At 40.1% G+C, this 19,507-nt stretch overlaps 1 protein-coding gene across 1 annotated transcript in view; it reads right to left on the bottom strand.

The window, feature by feature from the left end:
* Nucleotides 1-211: 211 nt before the first annotated feature.
* Nucleotides 212-19,507, bottom strand: part of AVL9 (AVL9 cell migration associated) — a 138,196-nt gene continuing 118,900 nt past the window's right edge. Inside the window, exon 16 of the mRNA XM_030204376.1 lies at nt 212-2,768. Coding sequence (XP_030060236.1) covers nt 2,647-2,768 — 122 coding nt within the window. The 3' untranslated portion in view covers nt 212-2,646. The remainder of the gene's footprint in view (nt 2,769-19,507) is intronic.

Raw genomic sequence — 19,507 nt, 5'->3', positions numbered from 1 at the left:
TTTTGTTACATTTGTGCCCTGCACTTTCTCACTCATGGCAGGCTCAATGCGGCTTACATATACAGGTACTTATTTGTACCTGGGGCAATGGAGGGTTAAGTGACTAACCCAGAGTCACAAGGAGCTACCCGTGCCTGAAGTGGGAATCGAACTCAGTTTCCCAGTTCCCCAGGACCAGAGTCCACCACCCTAGCCACTAGGCCACTCCTTCGTTAAGGTTTTCTTGTACTCACATTATATTCCCTCGTAGAGACATTCAAAGATTTTATATACGACTCAACGGACATAGTTTGAGAAGCATTTTGTAAGGTTAGTTTTAAAGCAAACAATCACCTTGGGTCCTTATTACCATGTTTCCACACCTACCTTGAAAATATATCATTTTACCCATTTAGCAGTAATTTTAATTGAGTCACTAAAACGCATTCAGCTCAGCCTTGATCATGATAATCCTTACAATGCTAGTACAGTTCTTTTTATTTTTTTGAATGCCAAGGGCCCTGTTTACTAAATCGTGCTAGCATTTTTAGCTTGAGCTAAATGCTAGTCACCCATAAATTCCTATAGGCGACTTAGCGTTTAGCCATGCTAATCCTTAGTGCATGCTAAAAATGCTAATGTGCCCTTAGCGCTGCTTAGTAAACAGGAACCTAAGTCAGTCTCATTTTATTATGTTTTTTGATTATTTTGTTATTATTGTTTGAACCATCATAATTCTATTGTTAAATTATTTTTTAAATGTGCAACTTTTATATTCTTTATTTTTTTTACTTTTCATTGTGTCACATCACTAATGCGTATGTTTTAACATCGTTATGTGTTTGTATGTAGTTTATGACTCCTGAGGCAGGCGTTGTACACCGAAACAAGGCTTCGTGTCGAGTCTTTCTCCAGTTTGATATGTAATAAATGTTTGACTGTTTTTGATCCCACCTCTGGAGTGTTCCTGTGGATTTACTAGGAAGGCTATTTGTCCATTCCTACTTTTGGTCTTTGTTTGTGTGAAAATTCAGTTAATTCTTGAAACTACTTTAGCCATCCTCATAAAGTAGCTAACTTTAACATTTTTTTTCTAAAAAAGAAAAAAAACCCTAAATTACATAGTCATAAACAAGAATGTCCAAGTTATTTGGTCATAAAATTAAGCTTATTCAAAGTGAATGGGCTGTGCCAGCATTAGCGCACGGGCAGCCACTAGTGCGGCTTAGTAAACAAAGGGGGTTAGGGGTAGAATTTTTTTTTCAAGTTAGCACTCTATGAAGATGGCTAAAATAGTTCCATGAATGTGTGAAAATTCAGTTAAAACAAAGAAAACCAAAAGTAGGGATGGACGAATAGCTTTCCTAGTAAATACACAGGAACACTCCAGAGGTGGGATCAAAAACAGTCAAATGTTTATTAAGCATCAAACCGGAGAAAAACTCGACACAGAGCCGTGCTTTAGCATACAACACCTGCCTCAGGAGTCATAAAAATATATATAACTGATGTGTTATTCTATTCTTAGATATAAACTGAGATCTTTTTTTTTATTTTTAAAGGCTGCTGAAATACAGGTTTTGAGGTTATGGCTCAAATATGCAGTACAATATATAACAACCAGAGAGCACAGAACAGTTACATAAAAAAAATCAGATGTGGTACACAGAGAACTTTAAACCTATGTCTTCTGACTAGGACAAAGCAATTATCTGTTATGAGCTATATGTACACACATATAGATATACAATCTATATCTCAAGTTCTTCATAGATCACATCTGAAACAAAATATCTTCTCAAAAAGAAATAATTTATTGTTAGAGTATTTTTCCACTTTGAACATCATTATCAGTCCAAATTTGCCAAATACGTATTACATTTTTTCCAATCGGTGTCTGTTAAAATGTTTTAATTGAGCTGATAACACCAATGTAGAAATCACATACATAATTTTTTTCATACTGGCTTACCACATGATCCTAATACATAATTAATATGATAAGTCTGTTTACACATGTGCTCTTTGGTTAGTGTGAGGGGATTATACCACTGGTGTATTGTCGGCTGATCACAAGTTTTCTAACTCTGGTTGCAATCTGATCCATGAATTATACTGAAAATCATTTAATCTACAAGTTAAGTATGGACATGTGTAAGGTCTAAATCTCCAAGTACATTCTCAGGCCCAATCTCAATTCTTATTATGTAACACATTGTTTGATCTTTAGTAAACAAAAACGTTATCACAAACGTTTGGCCTTTCAGAGTGAATAAAGTAACATGTTATAAACAATTATCCCCAAATGATATACAAACCTGAATTATCTCTCTCATCTCAGAACAAAGCCTTTTTGAAAATGTGTTTGGAAGGGTTCAGAGTCAATGTAGTAGTCATTAAAAAAAAAAAACCCATCTACACAGATATAATTTTAATCACTAATATCCAGCCTCCAACTATGTGGAAAGAACAGGCACATCTATACTTGCTTCTAAGAACTGACGGCCAGCTGGAAAACTTTTCTCTTTGTAAACACCACCACTCTAATTTGGTCCAACAATGCCAGCAACTTCTGTGGTATACAGTTGTGGAAACTTCATACAACCGATGAGATACCAAACTAATACAATATAAATTTTTAGCATCAAAAGTGCAGAATGACAATTGTTATGTTCCTTGCTTCCCCTCCTGTTGGTCTCCAAAGTTTTGTGTGGTTGACTGTGTGAATGTGGAAAGCCACGAGGACATGGCTGACTTTGCATTTGTGAATGCGCCACCTACTGACTGACCTGCAAGAGAAAAAAAACATGCATGTCAAACTACATGGTTTTTAACAAGTTAAGGGGGTAATTCTACAGCTGGGTGCCTCCATTTAGGTGCTCCAAAGAAGCACAGTGGGAGCCTATTTTATAACTGCACGCGGTTGCCCAGGTTCCATTATAGAATAAGAAGGTAACTTGGCATCGGCTCATCTAATGTTTATGCGTCTGAAATTACACTAGCCATAGACACTAACAGTGGGCAAGTAAATGCAGCAGTGCATGCATAAATTACAGTATTCTGCATGCTACATAACTGGGAGCTCCCCCCTCTCACCCCTTGTCCCACCCATGAATATGTCTCTCAAAAAAGGCAGGATCGATATAGAGATATAATGCTTGAATCATTAATATCTAAATTCTGCTTTTTCAGAACTGGTCAAATCAGTGACTCCTTTAATACAAGCCCCATTATTCTGAAAGGGGCACGTTTACTAAGAGCATAACTCATGTTAACACATGTTAATAAATGTGGCCCAAAGTTTGTATCTGGAGATTTTGCACAGTATTGTTATGTATTCAGCGATTTATTCTATTATGTATTTAATGATGCATTATAATTTTACCATACTCAATTAATTTGACTTATATTTGATATCCCACACTTCACAACAAATTTGCAGCAAAGCCATTTACAACTAAAATAATTATTAATAGAATGGTGTGACGTCCAAAACTGAGGTTACATTACGCTATTCTGGGGAAGAAGATAGGTGAGTAAAAGAATCCTAGTGTAACAGAGTATATGCTTGTGGTTATTTAATTTTTATGAAAGATGGGACTAGATGCATAATAGGTTTGTGTATTAGTAATCTACCTTAGGACAGCTTGATTCCAAACCCAGCTTGGAACTAACCGAAAATGGGTCTTGACTGTTCTTCAACCTAGTTCTAATGAAAAATTCTCCATACTGACCAGTGACAGCTACCAACCTCCAAGATTGTAAGTAATGTTAATGATAACGGTAATGATAACATAAATGATGCAGAATGTACAAACCTGCTTTTGTCACTGGGAACTGGGCCCACATATCTGTGAATTGGGCTTTCTAAAGGCCTCTCCCCTAAGTACCCAAGGCTTCACATTTGTTTTTCTTATCTGACATGTCCATGTTTACACCACTTTGTGTCTGAATTCCCCCTGCTACAGGTTATTAAAACCTTGCTATCCCGCACATCAACAAAAATGCATCTATGCAGCTTACACAGCTAAAACTAAAGAGAACAGAAGGAAAAAGAGGGGGAAAAATAGTAAGGTAGGGAAGAAACAGAACTCCATTGTTGATAGAAAGATATTAGTAGACAAGGAAGGGTAGATATGTCTGAACTGACCAGCAGGCCATTCTTCAAGGACAGTCCTATCATGTCAGGAAGGCATCCTCAAAAAGGAACATTCTGAAGTCTATTTTAAATTTTGTCAATGTGGTCTGCGTTCTAAGATAGAGGGGCAGGGAGTTCCATAAGGCAAGACCTAGAACTGAAAAAATGGAGTTGCATGTTGTGTTATACCTAATGTGCCGGAAAGAGGGTACAACCAGTAAGAGTTGCTGAGATGATCGGGGGAGGGGGGGGGGTGTTGAAGAGATTACGGAGACAGGAACTGTGTCAAAAAAGAGAGAGCACCTGAGTGCTCAGTTAGTAACTGAGGGAGAGAAACATTCCTTTTTCTCTATAGCTGCATATGTTACCCTGGCCTGGTTCTGTATGTGTGCATGTTCCGACTGGTCATCCTGGCGAGGTCCTGCCCCATGTGACCTGGGTAGAGCAGGGGTATAGCTGCACTATGAACTGGTATTTTTTTAGGGAAACTTCTTTGGGTTTTTTTTTTCTTTTCTTAGGCTTCTTGCTCTGATATTCCATCTCTGTGTACTGTGAAGACACAGCCACAAGTCTCTGCAGGCCAGACCCTTCACTGTCCCCTCCCCATGCACATGTTCGAGACTGCCATGAATACAGTCCATCTATAACCAGAAGCTGTGTGAGCTGATTATTCTGCTGGCATCATATTAAAGGTATCTATCGTATTCTATTTCCTGGGTGTGAGTTTGTAGTCTATGAACATTTGTTATCTGAAAATACAAAAGAACTCACAAGGTACAATCTAGATCAAATGGTAAGGACTTTGTTATAGAGGAAATCATGGCCTATATGAAAACAGCTGGACACAGTGGCATACCTACTTCACAAGCTGCCTGGGCAAAGGGGTGCAAGGAGCAGGTGTGTGGCTGTCAGCTCTACTGGTCCCCTGCCCCGAAACAGGAAGTTGTCAGAGGGCGCAGGGGGCCAATAGAGCCAACAGCCATGCAACTGCTCTGTGTACCTCTTGCTGCCTGTCCCCACCTCTCTGACCTTGGTACACTAGAGGTTACACAATTACTGAATTGTGTTTCTGTGATTACATATAAGACTTTATTGTGTAGGCAGCTAAAATAACAAGTGGGAAAAGCATGCAGAACATGGCTCATGGAATTCTGCGTGTGAGCAGATATTTGAATCTGTTTGCCTGTGTGTTTTGACCAGAAAGGAAGCAGAGAGGTGATTTGAATGGATTAGCTTCCACACATTGTTAGATTTGAAAGAAGAATAAAATGAAATAAAGCATGATGATATAATTTAATCTAAGCCAAGGAAAATGTGCAGTTCTCATACAATTTGATCTCTCAAGTGCCTTTGATTTAGCAGATCATGAGATTTTGATATCAGTTTTGAGTAGTCTTGGCATTCATGGTGTGGTTCTATAGAGGGTTTTAAGGATTTCTTACTAATCAATCATATCAAATTAAAGGAGATGATACTCTGAATATTGCAGAGCATCTTGTGGAGTCCCCCAGGGATCCCCCTCCATCCCAAACACTGTTATGGTTTTTAAGATTTTATATGGCGAGGTTTAACTTTATATGATGACTTTGAGGAATCAGCTGATGGGATCTTCAATCTAGTCGCTTATGTGAAGAAGTATTATTGTGCTACCCAACAGTAAAGAGGATTACGTTTGTAAAATTCTTATCTTCTTCCTTCACATATCTGGCTGTTTCTTTATGGAACTCTTTACCATTTGAGATTAAGAAAATTAGAGATTATTCTGTCTTTAAAAGACTGCTCAAGACCTTTTTATATTGTAAATATGTTTTATCAGGTGTTAACTGAGTTTATTGTATACTGATACTTCTTTTCTTATATGATTTTTTTGTACATTGATCTTTGCTGTTTATTCGAACATATGGTTCAATTATTCTTTTTGTCTTATTGTGAGCCTCAGTGAACTATGTTGGCACTTGTGGGTTATAAACTTGGTAAAATGTAACATACACATATAATGTAATGTAACATGTCATTGACTTCAAAGGATACATTTTACAATAAAACCACAGGATACCACTGAACCAAAAGGTATTGCTGTGTTTTTCCACTGATAGGAAGTAATATCACATAGCAACTATTAAGCCCCTATCTGTAATTTTTTCCATCATTCTGCTGAGGTGGAAAGAATAAAAACTGAAACGTCACTACCACAAATCCTCTGTCATTTAATAATAAATCACGATTCATTGAATGTCCACATATTTTATAATATATTTAGAGTTTCTATTCTTAAGTATTTATAAAGTGTAAATTTATGTACGTATTTTCCTGCTAATTAGGTGTTCTTTAAGAGCACAACTCCCCTCCCTCACCAAAAAAATAAAAAAACAAACAAAAAAAATCAGTGGTTATCAGTGCTTTTGCACCACAGGTACTATTGCTAGGTACTTTCCCCCGTCAAATCTAATAGGTACATTTGTGCCACTTAGACAGTACAAGTGCAGAAAAGGCAAAACAACTGAAAAGAAGGTACATAAGTCAAGAGAGGGTGAGAGAATATTAAGGGAAGTGGTGTTTTCCGATGCTTATCTAAAACACCAATTTTACTTTTTTTTTGCCTTAGGGGTGTTTTATCAGTGTTTATCAGTTAAAATCTATATTCAGAAGCATTAAATATATTCCACATGCTAGCAATGACTCAGTGAGTGTTATGATTTATGTGTGTACAATGGCGTCTGTTAAACAGCTAAGTGGTGTTTAGTCCTTTATTTGTCATTCCCTCTCATGATGCCTCACCTAACAGGTTTATTTTTAGGATATTATATTTGCACCCACTGAGGGAACTTTTATAAGAGTGCCTACAAATTTTTTTTTTTCAAAGCGTAACATATGGAGTCTAATATACTACCGTTACCCAATACATTAGTTCAATGCGCCAGAACCGGTGGTGGGAGGCGGGGCTGGTGGTTGGGAGGCGGGGATAGTGCTGGGCAGACTTATATGGTCTGTGCCCTGAAAATGACAGATACAAATCAAGGTAAGGTATACACAAAAAGTAGCACATATGAGTTTATCTTGTTGGGCAGACTGGATGGACCGTGCAGGTCTTTTTCTGCCGTCATCTACTATGTTACTATATGTTACTCTGTAATGCGGTTTACAAAAACTAAAGAGACTAGTAAAACACTAGAGCAGGGCCGTGCTGATGCGGTAAGCGAGGTAAGCGCCTGCCTTCGAGGGGCGCCACTGCCCTGCCGTCCATCTGCTCACTTGCAAAATCTTTCACCTGAATTTGTGATTCTCCTATCTCCGCTGCCCTCCCCTTTTCATGCAAAGGAGCAGTATTAATTGAGGCAGGCACGCTCTTCAAGTTACGTGAGAATACAACCAGATTGCTATTTATGCTTCGGTTTGGGGCTAGCTCCTCAGTCAGGGTGAGTTTCAGAGCTTGAAACAGCATTCAAATTAAAGAGAACATGAAATTTTAAAAGTGCTAAAAATAAGTTTTAAAAGTATTTGCCTTAAATCTAATTGCAGAATTCAGGTGCTGGGAATCTGTACTTGGTTGTCATATGCTCAGATTTGTTTAAATCATATGCAAATTAGTCCTGTGTTTTTCACTAAACATTCCCATGAGTGTCTGTATGTTAATCTGCATTCAAATAGAGCTCTCTGATTGGATGATCAGCTTCTGTTAAGAAATCTGCCCGGGAAGTGAACAGAGTGAGAGCTGTCCTTTGCCAAGAGAGACATCCAGCTGTGACTTCCTGTGTTTGTTGACTGAAGTTATAAAAGAGTGCCTGATTGTGGTAAATGAGAAAATATAAGTGAAAAGAGATTGGTGGCGATTGAAGTTTCTCTAGTGAGAAAAGGATCTGAATACTTCAGGATTACTTGAAGTTTATGAAGAATAGAAAAGGGTGAATTTCAGTTTAAGAGTGTTTAAATCCTATAAGCTATATAAAGGCTAGGTAGATTTAAGTGACTGTAAGCAAGGAAACCTTAATATTTGATCTGAAATAAATATTTGATCTGAGATAGTTGATCAGAGATAAATGTTTGATCTGAATTATATCCTTTGGTGCAAAGGAGATTAGAATGCAATAGAGTATTTCTTTCTGTTTACCAGTACAGTCAAATAATTCCATTCCACTTAAATAATTTTTTGTTATATTTATGAGGGAGTAATATCTGGATTTATTGTAAATCAAACTGATTCCATTCACAGGAATTCATATTCACCTTCATGCATTCATCCGATATTATCTTTTAAGGATGAAGTTTTATTTTATGTTCACTCTGTCTCTTGTGAGCTGAGCACAGTTAGTTTCCTCGGCTGGCACGACTACATATTAGAGGTATTTTGATACTGTGTGAAGTTTTACCACAGATGGGTGACATATATAAAACATTCTCCTTGGATAGGATGTGATATGTGAAAATACATTTTGCTTTAATGAAATTGCTAAACTTTAGAGTCAGAGACTTATTAATGAGGGATACATACAGTGCTATTTTTTCCTGAGGTCCAGCTTACTTGCCTGCTCCCTTCTGTTCCTGCTCTGCTGGAGGGGGGGGGGGAGGGGGGGTGCCAACCGATAGTCTGCAGGGGGGCACCAGAGACCCTAGGCACGGCCCTGCACTAGAGGCCCTGTTTACTAAGCTGCACTAGCGGTGCACTAACATTTTTAGTGCACGCTAAATGCTAGAGACACCCATAGGAATATATGGATGTCTCTAGCGTTTAGTGAGCTTTTACGATGCACTAAAAATGCTAACACACCTTAGTATACAGGGCCCTAGGAATTATAAAAAATAAAATTACAATATAACCATTATTTAACAAAAATGTTTTCAAAAGAGAAAAGTTTTCAATTTACTATGAAACTTCATATAATCCATTCCTCTCGTACATCTAACAGAAGAGAATGCCATTCAAATGCAGCTTCAAGGGACGTCAAGGAATGCACAGTTTTAATGTTTACCCGAGAAACAGTAGAAAAGCTCAGAACCAAGTGATTCTGTTGAGGCAGATTTATAATCTCAGTCAAAAGAAGTAGTGGAAGCTTATAATCAGGTGCTAAACCATGAATGGTTCTACAAACAAGTATTAATAGCTTAAATTATAAACAGGTTTTTACAGGCAGCCAGTGTAATTTTCTCAAAAAGGGGTGGCTTTATCATATTTTTTTTGCAATCAAGATCAAACAGGTAGCAGTGATCTAACAGATTTAAAATGACAATAATCCAGCTGTGACATAAGGTACTGTACTACTATTTTAAGGTGATCAGGAAAAAAGTATTTCTGCACCAAAGACAACATCCTCATTTAAATAGGTCTTCTTACCAATGAATTAATTTGATTCTCCCATGTTAAACTAGAATTTTTAATGAAGTTTCTAAGGGATAATCGGAAAAACTTTACGTGTAACTAAACAAATTTAGGGCCCCTTATCAAGCCAAACTTGTAGTTCCTGTGTGGCAGTGCTGATGAAGCCCATTCAAAGTGACCGGGCTTTATCGGCATTGCCGCACTGGGGACTGTAGTGCAGTTTGATAAACGAGGCCCTTAGTTTTCTCGTTATTTAATTTCAATTTAATGTTATTTGCCCAATGTTCAAGGCAAGACAAGCAGGTACTAATTAAGAAATCCAATTTTTTTATTCCCCGGGAGTAGCAGAATAATGTTGTCTGCATATGTAATGAGTAGATACTGGGAACTGAATATTTTCCAGATTACTCATAAGTACATTGAAAAGAACTGGAAACAATGAAGATCCCCTCTGGTATACCACAAGGGGGACGACCCCAAGCTTCTGACACATTATTGTTAAACTAAATTTCAAAACTCCTTCCAACCAGGAATAAATTTATCTCAATCTCATCCAACAAAGACAATAGCATATCATGATCTACTATATCTGAAAACCAATGAAAGATTAAATTGTATTATCAGAGCCCTATGACCTAGTGATAATTGACTTCTTATGTTCTGACAATAAGTTCCTATTAGGCTTTCAGTGCTATATCCCTTTCAGAAACCCCATGGGAATAATGTAAGGTCTTATATTGGTCTAGACATTCTGATAACTAATTCAGCAGCCAGGCTTTTCATGATTTTCACAAAAACTGGGGTATTAGCAACTGGCCTATAATTTTTTTTTTACCTTGCTTTTCTGACATGTCAAGTTTCATCCCATCCTTTTATATTTTTGGAGAATTATTTTGCCCCCAGACATTCTTGACCTCTTTTGTATAATTCTTTCCATGAATTAATAGCTTATTGGTAAAGAAAGATGAAATTTTAAAAATGAAATATTTAAGTATACTGTGTAGCTGTGGAGTTCATTTAAGAAACTACTCAGATATAGTACCACACTGTCCCTTTATTACTCTCTCTTATGTTAGCAGATTAAATTTGTCAACTATATTTTTCTTCTATATTTTGATTTTCCTGGTTTTTTTTTGCTTCTATTTCTTTCACTTATAAGCAGACATATAAACAACCTTGAAACAGAAAACCTTCTTTACCGCAAATCTATCCATTAGTGTAAGAACAAATTAAAAACATTTGGAGTTGAAAGATTTAGAATGCTGTACACAAATAATGTGACTTCCCTAAAAGTCTCATTTTTTTCATATAAGTGTTTAACTGCTAACAGAGGGGAAGCCAAAAGTACCAGATTCACTCAAGGTCTTTTACACTCATGTACTCTCACTCAGGGTAACTGTGCTACGGAAGAACAGAAATCTTGTATTTTTGTTACATTTGTACACCGCACTTTCCCACTCATGGCAGGCTCAATGCGGCTTACATGGAGCAATGGAGGGTTAAGTGACTTGCCCAGAGTCACAAGGAGGTGCCTGTGCCGGGAATCAAACTCAGTTCCTCAGTTCCCCAGGACCAAAGTCCACCACCCTAACCACTAGGCCACTCCTCCACTCATTACAATATCTAGGTACTGACCTGGGCACTGCCATAGAGAAAGTCTCTAGTTCAATCTAAAAATTAGGCCTTTCACTCCTAGGGTGGGCTGGGGATGCTGCAGAGATAGTGTTCCAAAATCAAAAGGGGAGGGATAGAAGGAAGGGAGCAAAAGAGAATCGCGTGCATTGCTTAAAGGATGCATGACAAAAGATTACAGGATTCTTGAAGGTACTCCGGACTACAGACCTGCATGGGAACGGAAGCAGTTCTGCAGGGTTCCCGTGGGGACGGAAACAATTCCTGCGCGGTTCCCGTGGAAGTGTAAGCTGCACCTACACCAGCTTCTCACCTACCGAGTACCAAGTTTGAGTGCTGTCTCCTCCTCCTCCTCGCTTTAACAGCACAGATGCAGAAAGTCTTCCTTTAAGGAGGTGGTAGACACACAAATGGTGACAGAATTCAAAAAAGGTGTGGGACGAACACAGAGGATCTCTAATTAGAAAAAAACCTAAACTAAATGGCTGCATGTGTTGAGTGACACTTAGATGGCGACTCCAGCTGTGATGAACTAGGGCCGATACTGGGCAGACTTGTATGGTCTGTATCTCATATATGGCAATCTGGTTTAGGATGGGCTGGAAAAGCCTTAGACAGCACTTCAGTGGCTAGAACATGAGCACAGTGCTGGACAGACTTTTACAGTCTTTGTCCCGCAAATGAGAAGACGAATAGGCTGGAGTGGGCTTTGACGGCAACTCCAGCAGTTGGAACATAAGGATAGGGATGGGTGGATTTCTATGGTCTATGTCCCAGAAACGCCAAAGAACATAGTAGATGATGGCAGAAAAAGACCTGCACGGTCCATCCAGTCTGCCCAACAAGATAAACTCATATGTGCTACTTTTTGTGTATACCTTACCTTGATTTGTATCTGACATTTTCAGGGCACAGACCGTATAAGTCTGCCCAGCACTATCCCTGCCTCCCAACCATTGGCTCTGGCACAGACCATATAAGTCTGCCCAGCACTATCCCTGCCTCCCAACCAGCCCCGCCTCCCACCATTGTTGATTTAATCATGCATTGATAATGAGTGTGACTATTGGGCAGACTGAATGGACTGTTCAGGTCTTTATCTGCAGTCACTTACTATGTTACTATAAATCCTCTCTGCTCCCGGGCTGATGCACAGACCTCAGCTCTGACACAGGCATGAGCATCAGATGTCATCTGACTTACTGTGGTGGGGATGGGTTAAATTCCTGCGGGGATGGGTAAGATTCCCGTGGGGACGAGTAAGATTTCTGTCTCCATGCAACTCTCTATTCTAGAGCATAACTCTTTGCTGAAGAGCTGTCACTCCTCACTCCACTAACCATATTAAGAACAATGGGGTCATTATTATTAATATTTTCATCCCTGAGCTGACTATACGGCTTACAATTTCTATTGCAGGTAATTTGCACCGTCCCTAATGAGCTCACAATATAAGTTATATATTATAACTGGGGCAATGGAGGGCTAAGTGACTTGCCCAGGGTCACACAGAGCTGCCAAGGGAATTGAACCTGGTTCCCCAGGATCTCAACCCACTGCCGACCATCAGGCAGCAGTGGGAATCAAACCCAATTCCCCAGGTCCGCAACTCGCGGCACTAACCATTAGGCCACTCCTTCACTGGGTTGGGATGGGGTGGAAGAGCTGTTTAAAAAATAGGGCATATATCCAGGTAATTAAGAATGAAGGCTCCTCAGCTCTTGTTCCCATCAACTTGGAGGTGCAAAAGGACCTAGTCACATTTTTTAGTAGCATAGGAAAAAAAACCTCTTCTTTACTGGCAAAACTACACTGGCTTCCAATCAGAGAACGTTGTTATTTTAAAATCAAATGCTTTAGGGCTTGCTACGGTATGCCTGCCACTTCTCTGACGGCCCACAGTTCTCCTTGGACAGAGTATCTTGCAGCCACACAAATGAAGTGACTGTCCCGCGACGTCGCTGACCTGGACCAATACCGAAACATTAAGCTTAAAAAGTTATCATAATATGTGTGCGTGCAGATTCCCGCTCTAGTCCACACTATATACCATCGGGTAAGAACCGCCTCTTTTCAGTTTATTTCTTTCCGCGCTGACGGCCAGACCTGCTGACTCAATAATCTCCTCACAGTGCAGTTTTCTCGTGATTATTTTTATTTTATTTTAAAATATTTTTTCTTTATTTTTTTTTCTTCACAATTTCCTCCTTCGTTAAAGAATTCAATTTAGCAGCTCTTCTCTTCCCTGTCATGTCAGCAAAGAAACAGGGTTTCAAACGCTGCAAAGACTGTAATAGAAAATGTCTAACTCAGATCCTCACAATCAGTGTGTTCGCTGTCTGGGAAAAGCACACTTAGATTCCAGCTGTGACAAGTGTGCTAGAATGGTCCCTCAAACACGAAAAATCAGAGATCTTAAAATGAGAGCCGTCATCGACGAGTTACCTCATCAGACGTCTTCTTGGTAAGAAAGCTACAAGCAAAAGAAAGCACTCCGACGAACCTCTGTCTGGTAAAAGTTCAGATGGTGCAGTTTCTCTCATGAATCAACAGCCTGTTCAGCAGCTGTTGATCTCTCCTCAGTCTCTGCCAGCACAACTTACAGTTGTCAGTGCTGAGATTCAGATTCAGGACACGCCCCTTATATCTCCTCCATTGGGGTTGACAAAATCTCCTGCTAAAAGAGCTAGAATGCTCACTGATCTTCAGCATGGCACCAAATCTCCTCACTCTCATTGGCACCGATCTGACTCTTCACTGCCTCATCGTCACAGAGCTCAGGCTCATCAGCATCATCATGCACCAAAGGAGCTCTTCTCCTACTCGTTGGCACTGACAGAGCTCCTCCCATTCTCATCAACACAGAGCTGGCTCCTCCCACTGTCATCATCGAGTTAGCTCCTCCCCTTCTCATTGGAACCGATCTAGCTTCTCCCCTTCTCACCAGAACAATGCTTCCTCCCAGAAGTTTTATGGCTCCTCTTCTCTTTCTCATACTCAAACCACTCCAAATTAGATACCATCTCTCTCTCCAGAAGGCAGGCAGGACTTCAACAATCAAGCTGTGTCTCCTAGGCATAAATCAGGGGTTTTAGGCACAATGCCTACCGACAATGTCTCCTCTTCTTTTCAAGTGTCACAATCTAATCAAGACAATCTCCATCTCCTTTGTGATTTTTTATTAAAAAATCAGAACCAGCAGTGTCACCAGCAGCACTCGACTTCTCAAGTACCTTCAGACTCGGCAGCTGCCTTCTCACGTTCCGGTCCTTCTTCATCTCATAGGAAACGTTCAAGGTCAGTGTCTACATCAGAATCCATGGCAGCAGTTTTTTCGGACTATGAATCTTCTCCTATACATTCTCAGGGTCACTCTAGGTGTTCTTCTCCTGATAACCACTCTGATCACGATGCGGGCACTCCGGGTTTACCTTCAGAACCCTCTCCTCCACAACCATCTAAATCATCTCAACCTGAGGATATTTCTTATCCGAAATTTCTCCTAAAGTTGGCATCAGCTTTAGAAATTCATTCAACTTCTCAACCTGATCCACGATCAAAGAAGCTACAAGCTCTTCGCTACAAGGAAGCACCGAAAGAGATAATAGCATTGCCATTACATGATGTTCTGGCAGATCAACATAAACTCGTTTGGTCTACACCAACAAAAAAGAGTCTAGATACAAAATACAAAGTTCAGGACACTTTCGGATTTGGCAAGCCTCAGTTATCTCATCAATCCATAGTAGTGCATTCAGCCATGTGTAAGCATAAGAGCTCACAGGACCATTCTAATTTTCCTCCAACTAAGGAAATGAAGCTCATGGACTTATTAGGCAAGAAAATGTATCAAAGTGCCATGCTTAATGCCCGGATAGGGCTCCATATTTTTCACTATACCGACTATCAATTCACCATATTGGACAATTTATCTAAAGCAGTTGGTTCTCTCCCAGCTACAATGCAACCTCAACTGTGACCATTACTCCAATACCTGGAAGAATATGCAACTAATTTAATAAGAGCCGCCCACGACTCTTATGACACTTTAGTTAGAGGTGCTGCGGTGGGCATTTCCACAAGACGTTTGGCTTGGTTAAAAGCATCAGGTCTACGCGAAGATATTCACAATCGTGTAGCTGATGCTCCTTGTACAGGAGACAATCTCTTTGGCGACAGGGTTAAAGACATTATCGATAACATCAAACAGGATTGCACAACTCTAGATACTTTAGAAGATGACAATTTCAACCAGCCTAGATCTTCTTTTCAACGTTCATCATATGTCACTTCTAAAAAGAGATACAATTCTCTTAAACCATTCCCTTTCAATAGGTAGAACTCTAAAATACAACAATAAGCTAAATAGGCCTCAGCAGTCAAAGAAGTCATATAGAGAAAGGAGAACACCTAAACCAGCGCCCACTAGGGCACCTAAACCCTTACCTTCTTTTTGACCCGGCAGTCACAATAGAGCTTCTAGTTGGAGGCCGTCTTCAATTTTTCGCTCCTCAGTGGTCCCTTATAACATCAGTCAAATGGGTCCTTTCGATTGTGCATCAGGGATACCATCTTCACTTTGCAAATCCTCCACCTCACACAGACATTGTCACCTCACAGGTTCCTTCCTGTCACCTTCATCTCCTTTAGGAAGAAATCAACCATCTCCTGCAAATCAATGCAATCGAACCGGTCCAGGAATCTCACCAGATTTTATTCCAGATTTTCTTATTCCGAAGAAGGACGGCAGCCTACACTCTATTCTAGATTTACAATCCCTAAACAAATTTATTAAACAAAAAAAAATTCAGAATGCCAACTCTCCAAATGATTCTTCCACTTATAGATCAAAATGCCTGGCTAGTGTCTCTTGACCTTCAAGACGCATATTTACACATTCCTATTCACCATTCTTCCAGAAGGTAATTTCATTTTCAATTGGATTATCATCATTAACAATTTCGTGTTCTCCCGTTCGGCCTCTCTTCAGCGCTGAGAGTGTTCACGAAACGTGTTGTCATGATCATAGCTCATCTTCGCCAACAGGGAATAACGATTTTCTCTTATCTAGACAATTGGCTCATCTCGTCACCAACTGCTGAAGATGCTCTGCAAGCACTGTAGAAGATCACCTCTCTCCTCAAAATTCTTGGCTTTCTCATCAACTCAGAGAAATCTCAACTCCTACCAGTTCAAAGGCTCAGGACCAGCTATTCATACACCTCAGATGCTAGCATATTTGCCTCTCAGCAGAGCCACGCAAGTTCACATTCTCATTTCTCTCCTGAATCAAGTATCGTTCACCATGGCTCGAACATTATTGGTCCTTCTGGGTCATATGGCAGCTACTGTACCAGTAGTACCTTTAGCAAGACTACATATGAGGCCTTTACAGTGGCACCTGAGGGACCGATGGATCCAAGCCCTTCATCTTATGTCAACAAAAATAGGGCTTACTCACAGTCTAAAAACTTCTCTACAATGGTGGACTCACACCCCGCATCTCCTTCAAGGTATGCTGTTTCGTCCTGCTCTACCTTCCATTTACCTAACCAACGATGCATCCAAACAGGGTTGGAAAGCACACATGAACTCTTACAAGACACAAGGTCTTTGGACTCCCAAAGAAACAACATACAGTATCAACCTCCTGGAGCTCCAGGCAATCAAGTTGGCTCTTCATGCGTTTCACACTCACCTCTCCCATCAGAACATTCACGTTCAAACGGACAATCAGGTTGCAATGTACTATATCAACAAGCAAGGGGGTACAGGTTCCCGAAAGCTGTGCAGGGAAGCTCTACATATCTGGCATATGGTCTTAAGTCTCCAGCCACAATCTCAGCATCCTACCTGCCCAGGGTGCAGAATGCCCTAGCGGATTCACTCAGCAGGAAGTTACAACCATATAAGTGGTCACTCAAGACCAGTTATGCACGCTTTCTACAGCAAGTAGGGTCAGCCTCTCATTGACTTGTTTGCATCCCCTTTCAACGCCAAATGTCACAAATTTTGCTCAAAGTTTCCCAGTCCGAACAGAATAGCAAAGGACGCTTTCCAAATTCCATGGACAGAAGGCCTTCTCTATGCCTTTCCTCCAATTCCACTCATTTCCAAAACGCTCCAGAAGGTGAAATCAGAAACAGCATCTCTGTTATTGATAGCTCCTTACTGGTCAAAACAAGCATGGTTCACATTTCTCCTAAACCTCACTTTGCGGCCCCCGCTTATACTTCCGCTGGAACCGGATCTGATAACACAACAACAAGGCAGTCTTCTTCACCCAGACACAGCATCTCTCCGTCTCACAGCTTGGCTGATCGATCCCAATCGAACATGATATTCTCACAGGGTATTCTCAGAGTTCTCCTCGCCTCTAGGAAGGACTCCATTCTGAAATCGTACAGAGCAAAATGGAAGCATTTCTCCAGCTGGTGTTCACGTTCTCGTCTCCAACCTGACACTGCTCCTGTGTCTCGTGTCTTAGATTATCTTCTCCATCTTTCGGAATCAGGGTTGTCATACTCCTCGATAAGACTTCATTTGTCAGCTCTCTCAGTGTTCCATGACCCGGTGGACGATTTGACCCTCATCCAACATCCTATTTCAAAAAGATTCCTTAAAGGGCTCATGCACTTCTACCCTCCCATTCGTTCACCAACACCAGCTCTCTCAGTGTTCCATGACCCGGTGGACGATTTGACCCTCATGCAACATCCTATTTCAAAAAGATTCCTTAAAGGACTCATGCACTTCTACCCTCCCATTCGTTCACCAACACCAGCATGAGACCTTAATTTAGTACTCAATACGCTTATGACTTCTCCTTTTGAGCCACTTCACAGCACAGAACTCAAATACCTTACTTGGAAAACACTGTTCTTAGTAACTTTGACTTCAGCACGACGTATTGGTGAGATACAGGCTCTCGTCCATTACCCGCCGTATACTCAATTACTCCATGATAAGGTGGTGCTTCGAACAAACCCGAAGTTCTTACCTAAGGTAGTCTCACCTTCTCATTTAAATCAGATAATAGTACTTCCAAATTTTTATCCTCCTCCACATGTCTCTGAGGATCATAGGAGGTTTTATACTCTAGACTGTCTCAGGACTCTAACCATTTATCTGGATAGAACCAAATCCAAAAATAGAACTCATCAATTATTTCTGTCACTTTGGTCTACTCTCCAACCACAACCAGTGACGAAAACAATTCTGTCTCAGTGGATTGCCAATTGTATCATCTTATGTTATCAACTTGCACAGACATATAATCTCTCAAACATTCCTCGTGTCACAGCTCATAATCTCAGGGCCATGGCAGCCACAAGGGCTTACTTGCAAAGAACTCCTTTACAGGACATTTGTAGAGCAGCTATGTGGTCAACTGTGCACACTATGGTGAAACATCATTGCATCAATAAAGCTTCATCTACTGATGCAGCTTTTGGTCATGCTATCCTTTCTTCTGTAATCTGAGGCATCAACTACCACCTCCTCCTCACACAGGTACCAATTATTTTTCTCTTCTATTGTTATTTTCAATAGACATATATATGTTTCTTAATTTGTTATCTGTGTAGCTTGGGAGTCTTCATTTGTGTGGCTGCAAAATACTCTGTCCAGGGAGAAATAAAAGTTGCCTACCTGTAACGGTAGTTCTCCTTGGACAGATGATCTTGCAGCCACACAATCCCTCCCAACCCTCCCTTAAGTTGCCACTAGCTATTATATCAAACTGAAAAGGGGCGGTTCTTACCTGATGGTATATACTGTGGACTAGAGCGGAAATCTGCACGCACACGTATTGTGATAGCTTTTTAAGCTTAATGCTTTGGTATTGGTCTGGGTCAGTGACATCGCGGGAGAGTCACTTCATTTGTGTGGCTGCAAGATCATCTGTCCAGGGAGAACTACTGTTACAGGTAGGCAACTTTTATTTTCAGTAGGATACGATCGTTCTCCCTATTGAAATTAGATTTCCTTTACTGAAGAGTGTCCGTTATAAATCTATTCTAGAACTTTCATATCAGTCTGTTCCTCTTCCACATTCTATCAGATCTAGTTCTTCCTACTTGCTGTTCCATATGTCTCTGAAGACATATTTCTCTTCTTTAGTATACAAGTTATGATTGTAACTTGTTTTGTTTTACTGTAATTGTTATTTTAGTAATATTTGATTTTTAACTGACTTTATTTAGTTGATGTAATTCTTATTTATTAAGTTCTTGTGTTGTAATCCACTTTAAATCAATCTTGAGATAGGGCGGAATAGAAATACTGAATGATGATGATGATTATATGAAGGAACTTCCTCAATATTGGGGATGCTCAGCACCCACTGGATCCACAGAGCTGCTCCTACATAGCTATGTTTTGGCTGTGAACAAGAGGCAGTATTCTGTTTGCATGTAGAATACATAGAGATCTTTAACTGTCCC

This window comes from Microcaecilia unicolor, chromosome 1 (assembly GCF_901765095.1).
Source record: "Microcaecilia unicolor chromosome 1, aMicUni1.1, whole genome shotgun sequence".
Lineage (NCBI taxonomy): Eukaryota > Metazoa > Chordata > Amphibia > Gymnophiona > Siphonopidae > Microcaecilia > Microcaecilia unicolor.
Note: the sequence above shows the minus strand (reverse complement) of the source record. Positions and strands in the feature narration are given on the sequence as shown.